The 12,806-nt window shown below is 32.2% G+C and overlaps 1 protein-coding gene across 1 annotated transcript in view; it reads left to right on the top strand.

The window, feature by feature from the left end:
* LOC134701523 (tRNA (32-2'-O)-methyltransferase regulator THADA-like) overlaps positions 1-9,702 on the top strand; it is a 259,205-nt gene extending 249,503 nt beyond the window's left edge. Inside the window, exons 37-39 of the mRNA XM_063562672.1 lie at positions 3,905-4,018; positions 6,697-6,827; positions 9,103-9,702. Coding sequence (XP_063418742.1) covers positions 3,905-4,018; positions 6,697-6,827; positions 9,103-9,621 — 764 coding nt within the window. The 3' untranslated portion in view covers positions 9,622-9,702. The remainder of the gene's footprint in view (positions 1-3,904; positions 4,019-6,696; positions 6,828-9,102) is intronic.
* The last annotated feature ends 3,104 nt before the right edge of the window (positions 9,703-12,806 follow it).

Genomic DNA, 12,806 nt, shown 5'->3' with positions numbered 1-12,806 from the left:
GTCATTACACAGGTGGAAGCGATAAATAAATATAAATTATATAAAAAAAAGATGTTTTTCGAGATGTTTGATCTTGTATCTATTAATGGTATTTAATAACTCAAGGTGAACCTGGCTGCTTCTCCTGTTGTTAAATAGATAAATAACATCATGAAAACGTTTATTATAGGCAATTATATCATTTACCTACAAAGATTCCTATGCACCTTAAGTAATTTGTAATTATCTAGTAACAATGTTTTATCTTGTTAGGGGCAGATAACCCTAGATAACATCTTTATCTTAGAGGTGTCTTGGGAGCTCGAGGAGGGTGTAATCGTAAGACTTATAAACTGATTGCCAAATCAAATGGTTGTTGAATAATCCTACAATGAATAATGAATTGATGAGTTTATACTTTTCAACTCTGTTTTACAAATTTTAAGGGACTCCAAGTGGTGAAGTTGAAATCTTCCTATTATGACTTTTATAGAGGCCATCACAAGTTAGTTGACCGCTTTGGAATATCTGTTTATCTTTTTTTATCAAAAAAAATCTTTATTTCGGTCTGGTTAAAGCTGAAAATAAATATCCTTGCATAAGACGGGATGCATTTGAATAATTTGCATTACTAAATGTTGGACACCAAAAGCAATAGATGAAAATGAATAGTCTATCCACAAAAAAACCTCATACCCCTCTCTCAAATAGCTGTCTAATAACCTCAGAAAAAAGGCAGTCTTGGCCTAGAAAATTTGAATCAAACTTGAGTTGGTTGCTCCCTCTACACAATACAGAAAAGTCTAAAGTCCACTCCCTCTTCACTGTGCCAGAAAAGAGGTAGCCTTGGCCTCGATATTTGAATAAAATGTAAGTCAATTGTTCCCTCAACACTGTGTAGAAAAGAAGCACCCTTGGCTTCAAGATCTGAATCAAACTTAAGTCAGTGGTACAAAGTGCAAGAAAAGAGGCATATTAAGTCAATGGCTCCCTAAGGCAGCTTTGGCATCAAAATTTCAATCAAACTTTAGTCAGTGGCTCCCTCTTCACTGTGCCAGAAAAAGGCAGCCTTGGGTTCAAAATTGAACAGACTTATTAATTCAGTGGTCTACTCCCCACTGTTCCTGAAAAGAGACTGTCTTGGCTTTAAAAGTTTGAATCAAACTTAAGTCAGTGGCTCCCTCTATGCTGTGCCAGAAAAGAAGACACATTGGCTTTATGATTTGAATCTTACTACATTGTAGCAGTGTGTTAGTGGCGCCCTCTACTCTATGCCACCATATCAACATTCAGATTTGATGATTCAGATTCACTTATCTAAACCAAGGATACCACATCAAAAGATTGTTTGTATTTAGTGAGTGATTTTTCATTCTCTATGACATAATTTTGATCATTTCCCAAGTAGATAATGGAATTTTACACCTGTTCTGATTGACAGCTTATTTTTACCTGTTTATATTGGTTCATGTAAGAACTTTCTGACACTTAATTACTTGTTTAAAGATTGAATTAATTTTTTTCTAGTGCACTTTAAAAATTCTTAGAAAAATGCTGGAAAAAAGTGCTGGAATTATAAATGGGACTAACGGTAATAGAAAAATGTGTTAGTCCAAGATTTTATGAAGTTTTAGGGTAAATGTTAAAACAAGTTGATACTGGAGATAGATTTTATGCACCTATCACTGCAGGCCCAGATCCAGAGGGGGGGTCTGGGAGTTAGAACCCCCCTTTTATTTTGGACGACCAATGCATTTGAATGGGGACATGTAATTGGAACACCCCCTTTGACCAGGGTTAGGAACTCCTTCTTTTTTAAATGGCTGGATCTGCCCCTGCACTGAGTAGTTGGTCTACTGATTAAAATTTGGATAGAAAGATCTACAGCAATAAGAACTAACAGACTCATGTTTCTGTTCATCCATAACTTTGTCCTTTAAGGTGGTACCCAACACTTTCACTAAAATTAATTTGGCTCGTTTAATTTCCATGAAATTTTGTCAAATTATTTACTTTGACCCTTAAACAAAAATATAAAAATTTCAAAAATTTTGAACCAACCGTTTTGTCAGAAAAATTATACTGGTTATATAGCACTTTGACTAAAAACAATTTTGATCATTAAGAAGCTTAATATTCCTTTTACAACACAACGTAATTAAAACGTTTAGCTGACTTTACAGAGTTATCTCCCTGTAGTGTTAGGTACCACCTTAAGTTAACAATAAAATCATTGGTTATCTCGGCTGAGTTTAAGATGTAGAGATTGTGACAATGATGATAAGACAACAATCCACTAAGAACAAAAGGACCTGGGTGTAACCAACCATAGACCTTCAACAATGAGACAAACCCATATCATATTGTAAGCTTTAAAAAGCATGACATTAGTTTTTAATCAACTCAAAAATAATAAGTTCATTTGAAATAATGGTGTTACTTAACCTTTCAGCATTCCATGATTTCTATCATAGTTATTTTCCAAAAAGACTTTCCTACCCTTTGTCATGGAATCACCATTTTTGAATAAACATATCCAAATATCTGAATTGAAAAAAAAAGAAAAGAACATCCATGAACCAATTTTGAAATCTGCAATTTAAACAGAAATCAGAGATAATGAAAATTATATATCAGCAAATACTTTAAACAAATACTATTGTTTATATATGTCTTATAGTTTTGGATAACCCCAATTTTCCAACCTTAAGTCCTTTACCACCCTCTTCAGACTTTATTTTTAAATCAGTTTTTCAACCTTTGCCACCCTCTTCAGACAATTTGAGTACAGAACACAATCCTGATAATTTAACATACATACTATACAACCTGTTTGATCACTGAACAATCTGCACTTAGTTGACCCTCAATGATTGTTAAAGATTCACATCTGCTGTTAAACTCATACTATTGTATATCATATCTGACACAGGATTATCTATGTGAAACAAATCTATCTGAAAATAAACTCCATTGATTCTATTTGCACTCTGCTGTAAGAAGTGAGACAATTTATGCTCACTCATAACTTAAATTGTTACCTTAGATAGTGTTTATGGTTTTCACCATTGATATTTAAGCATAAAAAATATCTGTCTACATTATGTCGTGCAGTTGCATGTGTATTGGCGTATCATTAGACCTTTTTGGACTGATTTTTTATTACTTTAGGACTGTTACATGTACGCAGTCAGTAATTATATTTCTCCACGTGTTGGCTCTTAAATTCATCTTTGAAGGCAGTCAGTTCAGATGTTGTTCAACCTGCAGACTTTAAGTGTCTTTGAATTTATAATATTATCCGGAAAATTGCTGCTTACTTTTATATACTGAAACTTTTGATGAGCTTTTAAAGTATCAAAGGCATTGGATTTCAAAAAGCTCAATTAAATTTATAAATTCCATTTTTAGCTTACCTTTCCCAAATGGCAATGTGAGCTTTTGCCATCACTTGGTGTCTGTTGTCTGGTGTTCCTTCTGTTGTCTGGTGTTCCTCCTGTTGTCTGGTGTTCCTCCTGTTATCTGGTGTTCCTCCTGTTGTCTGGTGTTCCTCCAGTGTAAACTATTTCAATGATCTTATATACACCCTCCCCCTTTTAACTTAATTTTTGGAAAAATTAATTGACCAATATGGATATATGTAAAAGGGATGTCAAATAAACAAATTAACACAGCAACTTTTACTCCCCCCCCCCCTATTTGATTTAAGTTTATTATCCTTGTTATCCTACATTGATCTTTTGATGTTGCCCCTCAGGGTATCAACACAATTTTGTCATGAATCCATCTGCTTCCTTTGTTTAATATTCACATAGACCAAGGTGAGTGACACAGGCTTTTTAGAGCCTCTAGTTTTGTTTCTATGTTAATTTCTTACTGATCATAATTTCAGATTTTAACTCAATTGCCTTATTTGTTTTTACAGATGAAACAACTTTTGCATTCTGGGAAATTCTGGTGAGTTTGTTGCAAGAAGATGATCAAGAAATAAATGAGATGGCTGCCAAGATTGTCAGCAGATTGAACCCTAAAGTTCAAGGTCAGTTGACAACAATTTTAAAATAAAGTCGAATATTGTTTTTGCCTTCATACGATTTATGTGAAATCTTTGGAACGCCAGATCAATTTAAAAAAAAAATGAAATAAGCAGACATCACAGAAAAATAACTGACCAAGGTCAAAGGTCAAGTTGAAAGTGTTTATAACTTAGAGTTTAAAGTTTATATAATTTTTTTCATTGACTATAAATGCTTAAAGGCAATGTTGAGCATACCTTTATTATACCATTTACAAGATTTGTTATCACATAAGCAACACAACGGCTGCCACATGTGGAGCAGGATCTGCTTATCCTTCCGGAGCACCTGAGATCACCCCTAGTTTTTGGTGGGGTTCGTGTTGTTTATTCTTTAGTTTTCTATGTTGTGTCATGTGTACTTTTGTTTGTCTGTTTGTCTTTTTCATTTTTAGCCAAAGCCTTGTCAGTTTATTTTAGATTTATGAGTTTGACTGTCCCTATGGTATCTTTCGTCCCTCTTTTTTATCCAGTTTTAATGTTGAGAAAACTACAGGCTTCTTAGTATTTGAAGTTAGGAACAAAATTTATTGTTTTGAGGACAATGTAATGATTTATGAAAAAAAGCAGGTTATTTTGTTTTCAAGGACATTTTGAGGTCAAAGAGAATGTAGGAGTTAGGTAAAGTCTTAAGAATTGAAAAATCAGGAGATCATAGTGATTCAATGCACAATAATGCATTAAATTAATTCAATTGACAGGAAATGTTTGTATATTTATCACACTATTGTATTTAGTAGTATTCCTCTCTTGACACAGAGAGAAATTAGGTTAAAATATGAAATAAGGGCCATTGATAAACCCCCCTTCAGTCTGTGTGAGACCAGGTTTAAATACTGAACAGAAGCAACAAGGTTACAGGGGAAATTTATTACTTTTGAATATGTTCTCAGACAATTTTAGTGATTTAGTATATAATGTTCAAGATTTTATATTTTGCAAAAGGATTAATCAATGTATATTTTTAAAGTTAAATTGAAAACAGCTTAAGATTTGTTACTCGCATATTTCTTTTTTTGGTCAATTTAAAACTACATGTATGTTCCTAGGCAATTTTAGTGATTTAGTATTATTTATTAGTATTATGTTCAAGATTTTAAATTTTGGAAGGTAAATTAAGTCATATTTGCTATCAGTTGTTATCTTTATAGGTATAAAAAAATATGTAACATATTTTGTATTTTTTACTATGTTGAAGATTTTTTATTTTAGAAATGGATATATTTAAGGCATTGAGAAAAATAATTCACTTTACTGTCTGAAATTTTTGGTTAAAAAAAAATATTATTTACAATGTTCAAGATTTTACATTTTGAAAAAGGATGACTATTTTCAAGATTATGTTGAAAATAAATTAATTGTATAAGTGACTGACATCTTTTTAGATGTGACATATTTCTTTCAAACACCATATTGTCACAAATGCTTTTTTTTTAATAATTTTATGTAACTGTTTGCTAGTACAATTTTTTTTTGTATGCAGCTGTTTCAATCCAACAATAGATTTTTTTATGCGTTTTTCATTTTTTTTTTCGAAAGTGTCCTTCACCCACTGTAAGTCTAAATAAAACTTGGTAACTTATTTGTATTTATTTATATAAACAGATTTTACGATTTGTAATACAATTATGTAACAAGCACAAGACATTACCATATAATATGTAGCTGTAACATCAGACCCTGAAAGTATATGTATTTTGATTTACGATGTTAGTAAACTATCTGTAGTAAAGTACAAATCATTAAAACTTTTGTATAAAATTTAAAATAGAATTAAGCTGCCCCCCCCCCCCCTTTTGAAAACAAATAAGCACTGTTAAAGTCAATGTTCTGTTCGAATTGTGACTTTTAAAGTCTAGTTTGTGAGTCCAACGAAACCCCCCTTGGAAATTCCTGGCTTTTGGCCTGTAGGTTACCCAGGTATATCATCTCACATTTGGAGTCCGTATTCTGTCTTCATTTAAGTTTACAAATATCTTCTCCTCTGAAACTACTAGGCCCTTTATAGTCAATTTTTAACAATATTCATAAATTTTTGTAATTTTTTTTTTTTTAAATCATTTCCGAAACTACTGTGATAAACTTAATCTAAGATTTTCAGACAATTTTTATAAAACTGTAGAATTTCTTTTATCTTTGTCATTCTAACTCTGGTGGAAAGTTTTCTTCTCTGCTTATCCTTATGTTTGTATAAAATTCAGGATGTCAGACAGTTATGATCTGCTTTTCACAACATTCTTGACTTAGTATTTTCAGTTATTGCATGTTCACTCAACTCAAAGCTTTTTTTTTACTGTTTGTATTTTAAGTGATTGTTTACTCAACTCAAAGTTTATTTTTGACTGTTTGTATTTTCAGTGATTGTTTTGCCCATCCACATCCCTTAAATCTGACTGCTTGTATTTCTAGTGATTATTAACCAATCTCACACCTTAAATTTGACTGTGTTTTCAGTTACTGTTCATCCATCTGTTTGTATTCCTGAAATCTGACTGTTTGTACACTCAACTCATACCATAAATATATTTGACTCTTTGTGTTTTCAGTGACTGTTCACTCAACTCAAAGCTTATATTTGACTTTGTATTTTCAGTGACTGTTCACTCAACTCAATGCTTATTTTTGACTGTTTGTATTTTCAGTGACTGTTCACCCCTACCTGGCCTTAGATTTGACCATTGGATCCATGTTACATCACCATTATACCAGACACTGGAATCTATGTGTGAGAACCATGCTGAAATGGATGGAGACTGATACCAAAGAAGAAGTGGTAAAATCATATTTTATTTAATTGCATAGTTTTTGTTTTACCTTGCTAAGTTACATGTACATGAGGGTGTGAAATGGAATTTTCTAACTTTTGTGCTGTTTTCAAATTTCTTGAGCAATGTGACAAAAAAAATTCTCCTCACTTGTTAAATATCTTTTCCCAGGAAATGATTGGTTGAAATAAAATTATAAAGTTATTTTTTTCTTGATTGAGGGATACAAAATGAAGAACCCCCATCCTGACCCTCTGTATAAATTGCTATTGTTGTTCATTAACTGATTGTCAGCTCATATTCATTATTGCTCCTTCAACAATGAACATGGAATGTCAATTAAACTTTATAAGAAAATGTACCACAAGTGTAGCCATTGTCTGTAATAACAAAATGGACATTACTGTTCTACATTTCTATTTCCTGTAACTCCAATAATACAAGCCTTTAATATCTCCTATTCTGTCGCCTTTAATGTAGTGATTGAAAGCTAGACATGGATGGAGAGTTGTCTCATTGGCACTCATACCACATCTTCTTATATCTATATAATATGAAGACTGTATTACTCAGGTTATATTTCCTGGTGTTGCTCATTAGGGTGAACTGATGTAAAAACCTTTATTTAAGAAGAAAGAATAGGTCACCTTTGATTTGCTACTGTATATTAAAATTCAGATATTTTGGCAATTTTTAAAGAATTTGCCAAAATTGTGAGAAGAAATATTTTGCAAAAATAAAATTTGTTTTTTTTAACTTATATGAAAGCATTATTTATGTACAGCCTTATTATATATTATATTATATGCTGCATATACTAGTATATCTGAAAATCCCAATTATCAGAGGCAGATCCAGAAATTTTCATAAGTGGGGGCCAACTAACTGCCTAAGAGGGGCCCGCTTCAGTCAAGCTTCTGTGATTCCCTATGTAAGCAATCAAATTTTTCCCAAAAAAAAGGGGGGCCCAGACCCCTTGGCCCCCCTCTAAATCCGCCTCTGATTATAATTTATTAAAGCCATTTGTGTTTTTTGTTCATCAATCACAATAATAACTTAATATTAAAAAAATCTTATTTTGACAGCATGGCAATTTAACAAGGTTACTCATTACAAATGTAACCTGGCCTAAACTGATATTCCTATTTTTCTTCCAAGTCAAAACAACAGGATGAATTTCAAGTACTTTTCTATGGGAGTTTACTCTTGATTTATTTTATATAGATCAGAAATGGTTCAAATGATATCCTCAAAGTCTCTCAAACTGTGAAGTTTTTATAATCCTTTAGTTATATTTTCATGGGGGAGGACAACATATAAACTTTAAATTTCTTAAGAATGTTTGTGGTTTACTTTTTAAATTGTTATTTGGATGGAGAGTTGTCTCATTGGCACTCACACCACATCTTCCTATATCTAGTCTATTTTTGGACATTTTGTTTGATAATCGGGATCCTTGGGTTCATCCATGTGGTCCTATAAAACAATTTTCCCCACTGACCCCTTCTATGGGTTTTATAATTTAGCAAATTTTATGGAAAGCTGGTTATTTTTAAACAGAGTATCCAACATCCATACCCTAACAATTTAACCCTCTCTTTCTGGGTTAACTTTATATTCACAATATTGCATCAAGGTCTCTGCACAAAGAATTTCCATGAATATTCAATTAATCAACCCACAATACAAGATCTAAATATTTTTTGTGTATTCGAATAAACATCGTTAAGGACGCTGACATTTATACATAATTACTCTGAAGATGGCACTTGTCACATCCAAAGTGTTTCCTGAGAGATAAACTTGTTGTGTGTCATCAGACGACCTTGAACTTTGTATATGATACTGAATACATGATTTATAACATTGTAAGTGATGACTGATAAAACTATATTATGATTTCTCATTAGAATATAAAAATTGTATCCACTGCACACAACACACTACAGTGGATACCCCTTTAAGTTACAAGCTCATGGTTAAAATTGCCTCAGGTCACCAGGCCACAAAACTGCAAACTATTCATTCATAAAATGATCTGATTCTCAGTTTTTAAAAATTTATGAAAATCACAGAAAGGATTGACTTGCATCTGTGAGTAATCGTGGTGACTGACTTAATAATTTTCTTGTTTATGAAATTGTTTACAAATATTTTAATATTCAAATGATGATGGAAGTTTGAAATAAACATGACTGACTAAACAGCATTTGCAGGGCTGGTAAAAATATTCAAAAATATTGAAATATGATTTGAAAGTTTCTATTTTTACATATTTTACAGGGTGCTGGTGGGAGACTATTTGACAAAAATGAGATGAACACATGGAGAGAAGATATACAGTTCGTAAAAATTGTGATGAAATATTTTATACAAATTATTCTGTCATGCAATACTTCATCCACAGCAGGAATTGATAATCAATTCTCAAAAACTGAAAATGTAGCCATCAAGGGAGACAATTCAACCATAAACAATGAAAGTAAGGGAGATGATTTGAGAAATGACAGAGAGAAATTACTTCGCCTACAAGCAGAGCTAATGGACAAGTTTCCAGTTGGTCAAACTTTCAATTTAGAACCAATGACATCTGACCATTCAGAGAGATGGTCAACATGTATTGATTGTATTTGTAGTCATTTGACATTAGTTTTAAAAGAAGACCTGGCATCTTCAGGACCATTTAAAGATGTCAACAAATATATACATTGTAGTATCAATAAGTTAAAAGTAGACTTGGTAATTCAGCTATGTCAATGTTTGTCTGATTCTAGGATAAATTCTTTACTTCAGGGAAAATAGTAGAAAGAGAAATAAAATATGTATGCCACACAAATTTGAGTTATAGTTCTTTTGTTAAAAGACAAACAAGGGTGCCAGCAATTAATAGTTTTCTGTAAACTATTTCAAAAGTGCAATACATTGTATTTTATTGGGGATTTTTTTTTAAGAAGCAAAACTAATTTAAAAATATAATTTTGTGGGTGAAGGTAAATATTGTTTTATTAGTAAAATATATGCTGCATTTTGTTATTTTATCTGCTTATACATTTTAGTTTTCTATTGATAAATTCTTCTCCCAAAAATTTTTGCAAGTGATATGAAGGAACTAAAAGTTGAATTTGTGTGGCCTCACATAAAAATGATATAATTCCTTATTTGCATTTATTTCTATGGAAGCCTATGAATGGTATCGATACATGAGAGACATGTCCGCGCTGGTTGAATTCCAGTTAAAACACAAATATGAAAACCCAACCACATCATTATGAAATAATTTTAAAAACTAGCATCAATGAATCAACCTTGTTATAATTTGCTTGAAAATAATACATGGTCACTTTTTTTATTAGGGTTTCTGAATGAAAATTATGAAAGAAAAGGGTTAGAGAAAAATTTGGGAAATAAAGAATGGAAATAATTGGGTACTATAAAACAAAAAGAAAATAGAAAATGGGCAAGTAAATTTAAAAAAAAAAGCAAACAACAACCAAATTATCAAAAAGGACAGGACTGAAGACAGCCCCCTCTTTATCATCAAGACACCATTATATGTAATAATGCAACACTTTGAAACATAGAAAGTGATCCAATCAGCATGTGATATACTGTAAATTCAGAAATTATTGCGTGCACTTATTATTGCGATTTTGTCATTTTCAACTTGAATGCGATTTTAATTTTTACGATTTTGAGAAAAGTCATGCTTAATTCAGTTAAAATATTACAAAATGCGAGTTTTGATTATTGCGTTTACAACTCTGTCGCATTATTCCATTATTCGCAATGATAAAAACCTCGCAATAATTTCTGAATTTACAGTACTGCATTAAAATGTAGGTTCTAAATCCCCAGTTGTTGATGAAGTATTACCTTGCTGTGGATTAATTATTATTAGTTGGACCAATTGGATGGGTGCGATGTAGCAAGCTAGCCTATAGTTTCAGAGGTAGTTCGGTTTGATCCCTTAATCAGATCACACACAAAAAAAAATGGTATTTGCTGCTTCTCCACCAAACATGCTGTACTAGAAGTAATTAGTTTGAGCAATGACTAGTGGACTCATATACCGGTACCCATGAAAAGTTGCTGATTTTTTTTTCTTTTACATTCTCTTACTTAAGTTTGCCTCAACTTTATGTTATGAAACTATAACACAATGCTTATAAGCACAAAACTATGTGTAAAGTCACATTACAGTTCTTTGTTAGATATCGTTTTATAACGTTATATGCAAGCAGGGTCATCATATATGTCTAATGGAAACATTCCTCATGTAATTGTGTGTTGTTTTACTGTCACAAATGGTGTTTAAAACATAATTTTGCACAGCACAGTTCTCAAAGGCAGACTGCGTGTTCACAGGGTTCAAAAGGGCTGTACGGTGACCTATAGTTGTTAATGTCTGTATCATTTTGGTCTTTTGGATAGTTGTTTCATTGGCAATCATACCACATCTTCTTTTTTATATTAACTCATCAAATCAATACAAAGCACACCAAAAATCCTAAGAAAAACACAAAAGTCACAAACTACAGATCTGAGAGTAATCACAGTTACTGAAAGCAAATTCAAAGCTAATAAGAACTTATTAAAAATCATGTTTCTTTAAATTATCAATCTGTAAGCAACCAACATCGAATAGATTCAGTGTAAAGTTGTCATTATAGTTATAGAAAAAAATGGCCTTGTGTCATGGCAAATTTAGATATTAATAGATGGAAAGACTTTGAAAAACAGTAATATTTAGAAGGTTCTTAATTTCTTGAGATTTTGCAATAATCCAAAAAACTTTAATTCAACAATTTGTGTATGCTTTATTGCAAATGTTAATGGTAAGTTCTTTGGTAGGTTTACAGAACTAGTTAAACGCACTGAAAATAAATTATGCTTTCCATAGAAATTGAAAGTAAGCCGGTAGAGATTGGTAATTTCAAAATCAAACCATGACGGATTTTCTTGCAACAATGGAGATTCGAAATTACATAAAGCTGATACCAATAGATATGCATACAGAAAATAACTGTTGGCATTTCGTCATATAGTACTTGAAGATGCCTCTTATTGATATCTATTCTGTACTATAGTACTTACTATATAAAAAAATAGAGTCACTCAAGTCAGAAACCTTGTCACAAGTTGTCTTATGTCATATTCTTAATGTTATTTTGTAATTTGGAGAGTGTGGTATCGATGGAAGATCTTTGATTGTTTCTGCTTAATGTATTAACCGATTTATTTATTCAGAACAATCAGAGAGCAGAAAGCTTGTGCATTGGCTCTAGTCTATTGGCGAAGACTGTAGTTTGTCTCCTTATTCTAGATTAATTTTGTTGGGCTGCTATTCCATCGACGTTTCCCACACATCTGCCGCTTTTCCATCTTCGCTAGCCAAGGGTTACGAGCCACTTCCCTGCTCGTAGAGAGGAGGGGAGTGGATTGTAACCCTTGGAGAGGAGGGAAGTGGATCGTAACCTTTGGCCAGCGAAGATGCCGCTTTTCATACTGCACAATATCTGTAAAGGTTTTGATTCGTATTTGGTAGTTAGGATATTGACAAGTCACTCACAGTCTGGCTACGGAAACAATGTAATGAGAGAAACAAACAGTATGCTAGATCTTTACTTGGCCAACAAAGGTTTCAATGCTACCTATTGAGGCAATATCCTTCACAATAAATCAGCATTATCGATCTTAATAATATCCCCCTACTGCAAAGATAGTTTTTTCCTATGATATTGTATACTTTTTGCAAATTTTCAATTGCAAACAGGTCATATTTCAGAATTTCAGTCTGTGCTATCTAGTATCCCATCAATATACTAGTACACTCAAAGAACATAGATACCAAGAGTCTAAATCAATATGTTCAAAACACAACTTTCAAATACCAATAGATTCGGTCGAGGCAATATAAAGGCTCCGTGTTGAAGGCCGTACATTGACCTATAATGGTTTACTTTTTTTTTAAATTGTGATTTGGATGG

The sequence above is a fragment of the Mytilus trossulus genome, unplaced genomic scaffold (assembly GCF_036588685.1).
Source record: "Mytilus trossulus isolate FHL-02 unplaced genomic scaffold, PNRI_Mtr1.1.1.hap1 h1tg000244l__unscaffolded, whole genome shotgun sequence".
Taxonomy (NCBI): Eukaryota; Metazoa; Mollusca; class Bivalvia; order Mytilida; family Mytilidae; genus Mytilus; species Mytilus trossulus.
Note: the sequence above shows the minus strand (reverse complement) of the source record. Positions and strands in the feature narration are given on the sequence as shown.